This window comes from Alosa pseudoharengus, unplaced genomic scaffold (genome assembly GCF_046254945.1).
Source record: "Alosa pseudoharengus isolate Yale_2024_CS ecotype anadromous, Long Island Sound unplaced genomic scaffold, YU_APseudo_1.1 YU_APseudo_1.1_scf_9, whole genome shotgun sequence".
NCBI lineage: Eukaryota > Metazoa > Chordata > Actinopteri > Clupeiformes > Clupeidae > Alosa > Alosa pseudoharengus.
The window spans coordinates 6,152,556-6,165,984 of record NW_027468881.1 but is presented as its reverse complement, the minus strand read 5'-3'; the positions used below and the strand labels follow the sequence as shown (position 1 = coordinate 6,165,984).

The 13,429-nt window shown below is 47.5% G+C and overlaps 1 protein-coding gene across 1 annotated transcript in view; it reads right to left on the bottom strand.

Moving 5' to 3' along the window:
* Positions 1–13,104, bottom strand: part of LOC143114935 (sterile alpha motif domain-containing protein 10-like) — a 57,508-nt gene extending 44,404 nt beyond the window's left edge. Inside the window, exon 1 of the mRNA XM_076276775.1 lies at positions 12,963–13,104. Coding sequence (XP_076132890.1) covers positions 12,963–13,104 — 142 coding nt within the window. The remainder of the gene's footprint in view (positions 1–12,962) is intronic.
* Between the last annotated feature and the right edge of the window lie 325 nt (positions 13,105–13,429).

Here is a 13,429-nt window from a genome sequence, read left to right as displayed (position 1 = left end):
GATACTAATGAGTGTTGACTCCTGCGTGACGAGGACCCAACGCTTACCACCTTGCTCTCACCAGCTGAGCAGAGGACCCTGAGGGTACGCTTTTACTGACTTGCTAACACACACACACACACACACACACACACACACATCCCCTCAGCCATCAACCTTTCTGAGCTGTTTTCCTAGTAGTCACACACACTTACACACATATATAAGCACATACACCCACAGCAGTGGCCTCTATATTTGCCTCTAAGCATCTTTCCCAGACACACACACACACACACACACACACACAAGCACACACAAACACAAGCACACACATCCCCGAAGCCAAAGCCTCTCTAGCCAGTTTCCCCACATACACACAAACACACATACTTGCGCGAGTCTACAAATTAAGACTTTAATGATGAGCTTATGTGAAGCATTGGTCTTAAATTGAAAAGAAAAAAGGACTCAAAGGGCTCTTTCTTTTCTCGAACCCCCCTCAACTCCTCCAAACACACACACACACACACACACACACACACACACACACACACACACACACTTTCCCGGTACTTCTTCTTCTAAGCATGCCTCTCGCTCTCCCTGTCGGCCTTTCTTATGTAAGGCCTTCTGCTGCCATCGCTAATGTGATTATCGCCACAGAGAGAGCACTCGCTACGAACAAAATATTTAATGATGAGTAAGAGACAACACCAGCGCACATCACACACACACATATGAGGACTACAGAGAGAGAGAGGGAGAGAGGGAAAGATGGAGGGAAAAAGGGAAAACAATGAAGAAAAGGAAAAGATGGAAAAGAAGCGAGAGATGATAGGAGGAGAAAAGTGGGAACAGAGAGGGACTGAAAAAGAGGGAGAGTAAGACAGATTAACAGAAAGAGAGTGACAGAGAGAGAGAGAAACAGAGATGAGCACAGAAGGAGAAAGAGCAAGCTTTATAAAACCTGAGCGATGTTTAATAAATATTACATTAACCACTCTTCATGAAACCCACTAAGGATGGATGTGCTAACACGCAAAGTCTGTGTGTATGTGTGTGTGTGTATATGTGTGTGTGTGTGTGTGTATATGTGTGTGTGTGTGTGTGATGGGGTTGTAGAGTGTTTGCGGATGGGGAAAGTTCACGGCTGGATCCCACGGCCTGGTGCCCAGTGCTCTTCTGGAGAGGCTCACAGCTTCCTGTGTTCTCCCAGGCCTCCCTCTCTCCTCTCTTGGGCACACTAGTGAGGGGCACTCAGGGGTCCTCCCCCCCCCCTCTCTCTCTCTCTCTCTCTCACACACACACACACACACATATATATATACACACACACACACACACACACAGTTGTCCCTCTTTTCCTTCTATATCCCTCTTCTTCTCTCTTCTCTCTCTCCCTTTTATGATCTTACCCCTTCTCCCTATCCCCCTCTTTTCCTCTCCCCCTCTCTCCTTCTCTCTCTCTCTCTCCCCCTCCCTCATTCTGTCCACTGAGGGCTACTGAGAGGGAGAAGGGCCGAGGGCTGGAGAGGAGGAGTGCTGGAGGGATGGAGGCTCCCGGGGAAAAAACAAACACCTGCAAGGAGCGGGAAAAACAAACAAACAAACAAACTCCTCATCACCTCAAACGCTCTCCACGGACACGCCAGAGGAAAGATCAGTGCAAAGGGTAATGATGAGGCAACGAGACAGAGAGAGAGAGAGAGAGAGAGAAGAGAGATACAGAGAGAGAACAAGGGAGATAAGATAGAGAGAAAGGGAGAGAGAGTGAAGGAAAGAAGAAAGGAGAGAGAAACAGAGTGGGAGACAGAGGGAGAGGAAACAGAAGAGGAGAGAGTGAATTATAGTGACAAGAACACCATACAGTTTCAAGCATACAAAACCCAAGAGGTCAGCCCTAAAACCAGTCCCCTTTGCCAGTTGGTTCTGAAGTTAACTAATACTCTAACCCATCGATCTCAGACCAGCACTGCTTTTCAAAATCAGATCAAAGTAAAACAAATTATGAATCAAAGTAAGAATAAGTATCTAGAACATTGGGATGATCAAACAAAATCACAATCCAAATTAGAATGTTACTTGTCACTAAAACGAGATTATGAATTGGCAGAGTACCTCTCCACCGTCAGAGATACAAAGCAGAGACAGATTCTTACCAAGTACAGGCTAAGTGACCACAGCCTTGCCATAGAGAAAGGCCCGTACAAAAAATCATGGCTTCCCAAAGAGCAGCGGCTCTGTGGTCACTGTATGACTGGTGAGGTTGAAACAGAGATGCACTTTCTCCTATACTGTCCAAAATTTGAACAGAGTAGAAAAAGATATTTTTTACAATTCTCAAATAAAATTCCAAATTTAGCTCCCTTAAAGACTGTGATAAATTGGCCCACCTGCTAGGAGAAGGATTGACTGCTCCGCTGGCTGCAAAATACTTTACAGCTTGCCACGACATGAGGGACAGTGAGTCGGACACTTTGCCACAATGCCGGACCTAATGTCTGTAATTAATCCAATGTATTATAATGTGTATGCTGCCCGTGTGTGTGTGTGTATGTGTGTGTGTGTGTGTGTGTGTGTGTGGGTGGAAAAAGAGAGAGAAAGTGAGGGTATACACACAATTTTTTATGTTACTGTTTCCTGTAATGCTGTCAATGTTATAATTGTTATGCTGTTGTAATTGTGCTTTGGCAACACTGTACTTACTTACAGTCATGCTAATAAAGCAACCTTGAATTGAATTGAATTGAGTGAAAGGAAGAGGGAGAGAGATGGTACTAGAAGATAGAGAGAGAGAGTTCTAAAAAGAGGTGTGGGGTAAAAAGTGAAGAGGGAGGTGAGAGAGAGATAAGAGAGGGGAAGACAGAGAGGTGCTAGAGGGGGAGCTGCTGGAGAACGAGGTGTGTCTGAGAGCAGCAGAGCGTCTCGCCCTCGTCTCCCTCTCGTCTCGCTTGCGTCTCCTTCTCGTTTCTGCTCCCATCCTCTACTGTCTGCCTGGCACCCCTCTTCTCTCCTTCGCTCCCCTCTTCTCTCCTTCCCTCCTCTCCTTCGCTCCCCTCTTCTCTCCTTCACGCCCCTCTTCTCTCCTTCCCTCCTCTCCTTCGCTCCCCTCTTCTCTCCTTCCCTCCTCTCCTTCGCTCCCCTCTTCTCTCCTTCACGCCCCTCTTCTCTCCTTCCCTCCTCTCCTTCGCTCCCCTCTTCTCTCCTTCCCTCCTCTCCTTCGCTCCCCTCTTCTCTCCTTCCCTCCTCTCCTTCGCTCCCCTCTTCTCTCCTTCACGCCCCTCTTCTCTCCTTCCCTCCTCTCCTTCGCTCCCCTCTTCTCTCCTTCCCTCCTCTCCTTCCCTCCCCTCTTCTCTCCTTCCCTCCTCTCCTTCGCTCCCCTCTTCTCTCCTTCCCTCCTCTCCTTCGCTCCCCTCTTCTCTCCTTCGCTCCCCTCCGCTCCCCCCTCCACTCCCCTCTGCTTTCTGCTGTCTGCCAGGCAGGAGCCCGAAACACACGCGTACCCTCGCCAGGGCTCCCGGCCTTATTACCATCAATCACACTCGCAGGGGTTCGAGAGGCAAGCAGAGAAGCTTAAACTGACACGAACACACACACACACACACACACACACACACACACACACACACACACACACACACACACACACACACACACACAGAGAGACACAGACACACACACACACACACACAGTTACTCGCTAAGGAGAAGATATGTTGGAGGCGGCAAAATTGACTAGGAAGCCTGATTGCATCTCAAGCTTGTCAATCGTGTATAAAAGTGGGAGGAGACAGTAGACTTTTCCTAAAGCTATCTAGAGCAGGAAGAGATGGTGCATGTGGAGGATGAGAGAGGGAGAGGTCTGTAGAGGAGAGGAGGGCTGGAGTGACTGGAGAGGTGGACAGTCCTCTTCACTTGTCCGCCTGTTCCATTCACGTACAGAGGTGACCTGAGATACAGAGAATGTGCCACTCTCCTGAGCGTCGCTCAATAGCGCTGTGCGTTATGATAATGGGGAAATAGCTATGTTGACTAGTCTAACCTGTGTGAAGGTCATCTGGGAAACGCACTTGAGGTTAAACTCATGCTGCCTCTGCCTCAGCTCATATGATATTCATCTGAAGGGGCTCCAGAATAACATTACTGTCAACACGTCTCAGTTCACCTCCACAACCCCCCCCCCCCCACCCACCCACACACACACACACACACACACACACACACACACACAGACTTAGATAGACACACACACACACACACACACACACACACACAGACAGACAAACACACACAGTCCCTCACACTGCCATTCATCTCAGATTTTCACCGCGTTGAGTCGCTCGTAAAATAAAACCAACCAGGTGTCCCTTACAAGCATTAATTGTGATTGCTGTTGTGACATCCTGACCCCTCCACGACAATAAAGTTCTTTGACATCAACCCAGGAGCCATTGGAGGTCTTAATTGACAGCGGTACCCTTCAGGAGGGGCACAATATGTCCCAGCCCAGTAGTGCTGTCATCGTCTCTCTCTCTCTCTCTTTTCTCTCTCTTCTCTCTCTCTCTCTCTTTCTGGGGGCAGCCCTCCAGTGACCTTCTTGCTGGATTGATGGGACATTAAGCATCGCTGTCCTTCCTCATAAAGGAAAAGGGCACAGAGAACATCAAGGATGAGGAACAGAGAGAAGGAGACAAGTGGAAGAGAGGGGGGGTGGAATGGGATGGATGGGATGAGAGAAGATGGAAGGAAGATGAGAGAGGTGAGAAAAGTGGGTGAGGGGAGCAGAGAGGAAGTCAGGGAAAGATGATAGAGGGAGGAAACGAGAGAGGAATAGACATCAAAAGCATAGCGAGGGATGAGAAGAGGGAGAGAAGAACAGGAGCACAGGTAGAGATAAAGAAGGCAGAGAGAAGAGTGGACTGGAGGAAATGGAGAGTGGGGATAAGAGAAGAGGAGGTGAGAGGAGAAGAGGAGGTGACGAGGTAAGAGGAGAAGAGGAGGTGACGAGGTGAGAGGAGAAGAGGAGGTGACGAGGTGAGAGGAGAAATGGGACGAAAAAGTGAAGGAATTACTTTTAAGTTTAAGTAACCCGTAACAACAGGAAACCCACAGCAAATAAAGTGAAGACATACTAAAATCCATGGAGGTATTATATATAACTGGAGAGAGTGACTAAGTCCCGCCCCCATTCATTTCAATGGACCATGCTAGGCTAGCTACTTCAGCCAAAAAAGTTTGAAATTGACTGCAGCCATCTTTACAAAAATGGTGTTTCATGGGTGTTCGTTTCCGGCACCAGCTAGAATTAGCCTATTAGATTCCACGTTACAGACGGAGACAACGTAAGGTACAACGGTATGTCGTTGATGAAGATTGGACATTCCCTCAGAGGAAAAGAAGTTGTTCGGGAACGCGCTTCACCTCGTTATAAGCGCAAATTTATTTCATTGGTTGGGGTAACATTTTGGGAATGGTGGTAGAAGTTTGCCCTGTCTCTGAAGTCGTAGGTTATTTAATGTGATGTTCATATGTGATAATAAACAATGCGAATCAATATTGAGTCACTTTAGGCTACACAAATAATGAACCCTAAATGATATATTTGCACAGGTTGTATTACGCAATAGGCTAGCCAACGAAAATTACTAAAATTAAGTAGACATATGGGATGTAAGAAACTTGTGCATAACTGAAATATTTGCTGCACCCAGTGTGCATTTGCAGCGTGTTAAACCCGGTTAAACCTAGGCTACATTTGCAGGCAGACAAAATGAAGCCAACGCAAGTTTGGACTTACCGATAGAAGCGCACATCCTTGTGGTTCAAGCAGGGAAAGAGTTTGCAACTGTTGTTGGATATTTGGCTTTTGCCTCGACTGGCAGCCTGGCCATTTAAATCAAATGCATAGCCTAATCATGTCAATGTTGCAAGAAAGCAAACTAAATAAGTCATTGACATTTGTTTCGTTTTAAATCACTTGGGGAGACATACTGTAGGTTACATCCAGATGTTGCGTTGTCATGGACTACAGGCAGGAACTACAGCCTGTGCGTTTTAAAATAGTTTTCATGCACAACGCAATGAGTAGGCTAATAATTGGATATAGGTCATTGCATCTGCTAAAATGTATGGTCATATCAGTTATTGTCAACCCACACATAAGGCAAATAATAGCCTAATATGACAACATTTACATTTTTCTTTTATTAACGACAAAGTCCGGTATAATACAGATTAAACCATGTAGACATTAAGTCAAATATCAGTAGCTTAATCCAAGTAGTTAGTTGTTTTATTTGTCGTCTTCCAGAAATCCAAACCAACATGGACGCGCGAGGACGCTCGTGCCCAACACTAAACTCGTGCATGAGCTGTCATCTACCAATCAGCGTGTGTAAACTGGTGCCGGAAGTTGCAACCATGTAACGCCATGTTTTCAAAAATGTCGGCGGCCAAATGCCATGCTAACTGGCTGAAGCTAACCCTTTAAATCCTGACCCCCTGCTAAAATCCCTAACCAGAAAGGAAATGAACAGCTGCACGTAAACAAAAAACAAAAACAAAACAAAACAAAACAAATGATAAACAATCACAGCTCAGTGGGAAATGACATGACAATAGGAGTGAGGGCTGGAGAGCAGAACAGGAGCACCATGGAGATGACAGAGGAGAGGAGAAAGGGAAGAGATGAGGAAAGGAGAGGAGAGAAGAAAGGGAGGAGGAGAGGAGAAGAGAGAGGAGAACGTGAGGGGAGGAGGAGAGAGGAGAAAGGGAGGGGAGGAGGAGAGGAAAGATGAGAGGAGAGGAGAAAGAGAGGGGAGAAGGAGAGCACATAAAACAGCATGGAGAGCTGAGAGGAGGGGAGGGGAACAGAGTGAAAAGGGGGTCAGAGAAGAAGCCGTTAAAAAAGAGAGGAGAATGGCGTGGAGGTGAAGGATGGGGGGAAAGGGAAGGCGTGGGGGAAGGTAAAGACGCTCCTTTTGAATTACAGTGAATGGAGGGGATTTATGTGGCCCTTTGATAGCTGAAGCTGAGAACTAAACTGCTTAGATGCATGTAATGCAAGCCAAACACCAGAGCTCCTGGACTGCAGTCCGTCCGCCTGCCCTGCCCAGCGCTGGGCTGTGAGGGAAGCTGGACGCGCAGCTGAGCCAAGGGTAAAGGCAGCCAAGCTTGAAGGAAAAAATGTCACCCTCTCGCACAAAATTGATGGCCTTCGTTAAGACGCTACCATGCTGCTGCACACAAAGCCACCCCTCCCCCACCCAAAGCCACAGGTCTGAGGTCGGAAATTCTTAAATTCTTCACGTGGCGGTCGCTGCCAGGCTGTGTGTCGTCACACAACAAATTTAATTAGCGGCTGTGAAATGGGTTGCCAGGTCGCCCCGAGCTAAATTCCACGGGAAGACATCCCTGGAAATTTGGGATATGTGTTCAGTCCTCTTAGAGTGCGCTGCTGTCGTTTGGTTCGCTGGATGCATTAATGTAGAAGCTTCCATTGCCTTCAAACGCTCCCCTCTCCACTTCTCCATAGCTGATTCAACACAAAAGTATGTCTCAGGAAAACAAAAATGAAGCTTTAGCAAAACAGAAACTTTGTAAACCTGTAATACATCTTAAGGCAAGCGAAGCACTGGTGGGGAATTTTAAATACTTGCAATAAATATTTCACAGTCTGCACTTAAAAAAAGGATTGCTTTCAGGCATTGAAAGGGACAGACCCTAATAGGGCCTCAGCATTCTTGGCTAATCTGACACTGGCCTTAAATTCATCCCTCACAGATTTCACTGTCTTGATCTGCCCGACCAAAAATAAAAGCCCTAAACACCGTAGCGAATTGGGGGCGTGTACTATGAAGCTGGGAGTCACCTCTCGGCATCTCAGCCGAGCCAACCTGAGCTCGGTCCCGCTGAGTTTGTCCGAGCTCACGTTGCAGAGTAGAAGTGTAGGGGATCCTGTGAGACCTATCTTAAACCCGAAGAATGAAGCGTGAAATTATTCTGGCCCTGACAGTCTGCTGGGAAAACAGCTAAGGCGTGCTAGGAAAACACTTGAATAAACTTTGAGGGGATAAAAACATCACAGTGACCTCTTTTCGACCTTGGCATTTTTGTTTTTCCAGCACTCGCTTACATTTCAATCTACCTGGGCCAAGATCCCTAACTGCCATTTTTGTGCCTTTTGTGTAGAATACTTAAATACTTTCTCATATATCTATGTATATGACTGTAGTTCCGCTAAGCTTATTAGACACAGTGCACTAACCTCTTCCAATAACTTTCACCATCAGCCACATTAATGTGAATGGCTCAGAAGTCATATCCACAGCTACAGTTACATGGGAAAAAACAGCAGGTCTTTGCGGCAGCCTGGCTCTTTATCCCAGAGAATCGGGGAGATGGCAGGCGTGTAGTCCTTGAAGAAGGAGATCCAAAGAGAGGGATGACAAGGACCAAGCCCTGGCACAGGCAGCCTGTCCTCAGCCCAGAGAGATATTTAAGCCCGTGTCACCGCACATCGACAGCAATCCCGCCCCTGCTGACCCTCCGAGGAGGACTGGAGTGTGTGTGTGTGCGTGTGCGTGTGCGTGCGTGCGTGCGTGCGTGCGTGCGTGGTAGAGAGGAGAAAGTCATTTCCACCTGAGCAGCACAGCAGCTGTTTGAAGGGGCCAAGGGCCCCATGCAGCGCTGCAATGTCACTTCCAGAGCATGCTATCGATCGGGCCAGCAGGGGCTGATAACACACAATTGAGTGGCCTTCTCAGCTCTGTGTGTGTGTGTGTGTGTGTGTGTGGTGTGTGCTGTCACTGTGTTGATTGACCTCTGCAATTCCCACTGACCTGTTCTGACATAAAGGGACGCACCAGAGAGAGAGAGACACACACACACACACACACACACACACACACACACACACATACAAATGTCAAAGATGGGCGTATAATCTGATGACCACGCACTGCATGTTTGTGTGTGTGTGCATTTATTATTATGTAATTTTGTGTGTATGTGTGTGTGTGTGTGTGTGTGATTAGTCCTGTAATACTTCAGTATTCCCTCCATCCACACACTTGCATGTAAGCATAGTTGCTCTTAACAATGCTCAGCCACGTACAGTACATCCATTCAAAACACTCCCACTGATCCACAGAACACAAATTCACCTCACACACATGCATATAGCCACTCGCGCGTGTGCATCCAGACATATTCACACTCGGGCACACTCACACACTCACACACTCAAACACGCATTCAATCACTGACAGTGCATTCGCCTCAGCGTTGGGCTGTTACACAGCTCAGTGTACAAGGGTCAGGCTACTGTGTCACAACGTGTCAGATCTCTGGGTCACATAAAGTGAGGGGGGGTCAAGCGTGCATGGGGGGGGGGGGGTACGGAGGGCGTGCCTCCTCCAATCCCGTGTGGTGCTCCGTGGCGTTATGCGCCCGTGGCGAGGCGGTGTGCCATGGGGAGATTAAATCTCGCTGACAGCTGATAATTCGGGCCCGCCTGGGAGCAACGCTTACAATAGAGAGGCAGAGAGGAGAGAGAGAGAGATGGAGAGGGGAGGGAGAGAGAGAGAGAGATAGAGAGAGAGAGAGTGAGAGTGATGGGGGAGCTTATCACCAATCCCTTGGGGGACCGCAGTGACAGTTGCAGCGATGTTCATCTCAAAGTCATGTAACCGCACGACAGCAAACTACAAAATTGCTTTGAATGTGTGTGTGTGTTTATACATACATGGTTCATGGTGGTGGTGTATGCATGTGCACACTAACCTCACTGCCACAAACACTGCTAGTACAACACACACACACACACTACTGGGCTGACAGACACACACACGACTGCACACACTCATACCCAAATCCATTATTCCCCCACTATCCTGTGGATCAAGCATGCCAGCTCATGATAGCATATCCACAGGCTATCCTCTGAAATCCATGTTTATCTAATAGCTGACTGCTACTCTTGAGCCACCACACAACCAGGCAACACCCCACTGATAAAGACAACAGGAACCTGATGAATCTGAACAGGGGAAGCTTCTTCATGGTATCTGGATCTGTCTTTCTGGGACTGCTGTAAAGTTTAGCATTCCTGTGAACAGTGATGCCAGTTCTTGCCCATCTCCTGCAGACACAGCCAGTATGGGATCACCTCACCTCACTCTTTAATGTGTGGAGCTGGCAGCCAGGTATGGAGATCACCTCACCTCACTCTTTAATGTGTGGAGCTGGCAGCCAGGTATGGAGATCACCTCACCTCACTCTTTAATGTGTGGAGCTGGCAGCCAGGTATGGAGATCGATCACCTCACCTCACTCTTTAATGTGTGGAGCTGGCAGCCAGGTATGGAGATCACCTCACCTCACTCTTTAATGTGTGGAGCTGGCAGCCAGGTATGGGATCACCTCACCTCACTCTTTAATGTGTGGAGCTGGCAGCCAGGTATGGGATCACCTCACCTCACTCTTTAATGTGTGGAGCTGGCAGCCAGGTATGGAGATCACCTCACCTCACTCTTTAATGTGTGGAGCTGGCAGCCAGGTATGGAGATCACCTCACCTCACTCTTTAATGTGTGGAGCTGGCAGCCAGGTATGGAGATCACCTCACCTCACTCTTTAATGTGTGGAGCTGGCAGCCAGGTATGGGATCACCTCACCTCACTCTTTAATGTGTGGAGCTGGCAGCCAGGTATGGGATCACCTCACCTCACTCTTTAATGTGTGGAGCTGGCAGCCAGGTATGGAGATCACTCTGGCTTTTGACAGATTAACATGATATATTTCATGATATGAAATGATATGACACAACAACATGACATGATGCAATGAGTTGCGATTAAAAGTGTTGTGATATGTTAAATTGTGTTAGGTTACGTCACATATATGATACAATATATGTCATGGTACGGTACAGTGAGAATGCACAAGCATATATATGGTTAATACCATCCCACCATACTGAGCTCATTCATTTGCCGTTTAAGGAGCCCTGGAAAGTCCCGCATACATTTCCCTTTGACTTTACTTTTGAGTTGCCAAGCAGAAAGCCACGCCAGCAACCTTAAGCATTCCAAAAGCAGGATTGCTGACGGCAGCTCGGATGTGGAGGGATGGATGAAGCCAACGTTCCCTCCGTTCGATCCCCTCGCTGTAAACTTCAGATCTGCCCACGGGGGGGGGGGGGGGGGGGGGTTGGGGGGGGTGGAGAGGTCACGTTGCCAGCACAAGGGCAGATGGAGTAAGTTGTGTAAGGGTCTGGCCTTGTGTGTGTGTGTGTGTATGTTTGTGTGTGTGCAGATGGAGTAAGTTGTGTAAGGGTCTGGCCTTGCATACTGTAACAGCAGACAGACAAGGGAAAACAGGCAAGCAGGACATGGCTCCAATGGGGAGAAGAGGAAAGGACAGGGTGTGTGTGCGTGTGTGTGTGTGTGTGTGTGTGTGTGTGAGGGGATGATCTGGATAAAGGTCTGTGTATGGATGGCTGTGGAGATCTACCCTGCGATGTCTGAATTATTTAACACTGTAGACTTCACTCTCCATCGCTACATGTCTGCCAGATCATGAGATTGTTCACCTCTCTCTCTGTCTCTCTCTCTCTCTCTCCATCTCATTCTTTCTATTTTTCGTCTACCAGCATTCTCTCTCTTGGATCCTTATGTTTTCGCTCTCATTCTATTTCTTTCTCTCCTTCATAGTCAAGCTAAATTCTCTCTCTCCTTCCCTCTGCTCTGTCTCTTTTACTCTCTCCCTTCTGTTTCTCTCTCTCTCTCTCTCTCTCAGCTCCTCCTGCTTTCTCTGCAGAAGTCACTTAATGCGTGTCATGAAAACACATGAATATTTAACTTCCTTAATTGTTTTAAAAGTTTGTTTTAATTCCCCCCGAGAGTCTGCAGCTCCTTTGAGATGTGGTTCACAAGCCTGAGAAAAAAATTAAATAATCAAAGCAAACTTAATCACACACAGTCCTTGCTCAGACACGATTGTCTTTGTACATTTTTAATGTCTGTTTGTTCTTTCTTTCCATCACTGAAAAGAGCGACATCTAAAAGGATCTGCGTTCTTCTGAACAAACTTAGCTGTGATTGCGTTCTAACCCAGTTTGTTCTCCGACAACAAAGTGTTCACATGGATCCAAAGTTCTCCATAATAAAACATTAGATTTTCTCTGTCTCTGTCTGTCTGTCTCTCTCTCGGTTTCTCTCTCTCACACTCTCTCTCTCTCTCACACAGACACACACACACACACACACACACACACACACACACTCTCTGATTTCTATAATTAAACACACCCTGCTTTTTTGTCTAATACATCTCCAAACCACCCAGTCACAAAAGCGGAACATGTCTGTAGTTAAACCACCATTCTCTCCCCCATCCTGCTCCTGTTCTGCCAAAGTAATTATAAAAAGGGCGAGACCGACGTCAAGACCAATCTTATCTCAGTGAAGTATGGACGCCATTAGGCCCTAACGAGGGAAGCGCTGACGTTAATTATGAGAGATCCTAGTATCAGCCGGAGCTTGCTCAGTAGAGACAACTATAGTACAAAGACACAAATGATCTTAATGCTAACCTCAAATGAATGAGACTGCCAACACCTTCAAACCCACCCTGGACAATAAAGACAATTTCCGCAAACTAATGACGCTACTGGCCCTGTAAACTACAGCCACTGTATCCTCATTATGTTTGTGACCGTCACATTACACTGAGTATAACGGCTATTGTTGTAAATACTGCTGCACCTATTATTTTCTAATTATGTTTTTTACTGTCACCAAATACCAAATACTAGCTTTGGCAACACTGTCTCTGAACACAGTTTCCCATTTGACTTTGAGAAGACACTGTACTGAAAGAATAGTACTACTGCCCTAAACACAGTCTCTAATCACTCTAAACACTAAAACAACATCTTTACATTTGACTTTGTGAATAGTCTGTGCTGAAAGAGTAGTACCTTCCACCAGGCTGTGCAGGGCGGCCCGGTAAGCCGGGACAGGAGGAGGGACAGGAGCGGGGGCCGGGGCCGGGGCCAGAGCTGCGGGGCCCAAAGCACGCTGTCTCCTCAGGGGACCTTCGCCCCAGAGCAGGGCCAACATTCCTCACAGTGCACCAGTGGACCAAGCGGCAGCTCACTCCGTTAACACAGTCCACCAAGCCAGCACTAGGCAGCTCACTCCGTTAACACAGTCCACCAAGCCAGCACTAGGCAGCTCACTCCGTTAACACAGTCCACCAAGCCAGCACTAGGCAGCTCACTCCGTTAACACAGTCCAACCGAAGTTAACACAGTGCAGCTCACTCCATTAAAACACAGTCCAACCAAAGTTAACACAAGGCAGCTCTCTCCATTAACACAGTCACACTGAGGTTAACACAATGCAGCTCTCTCCATTAACACAGTCACACTGAGGTTAACACAAT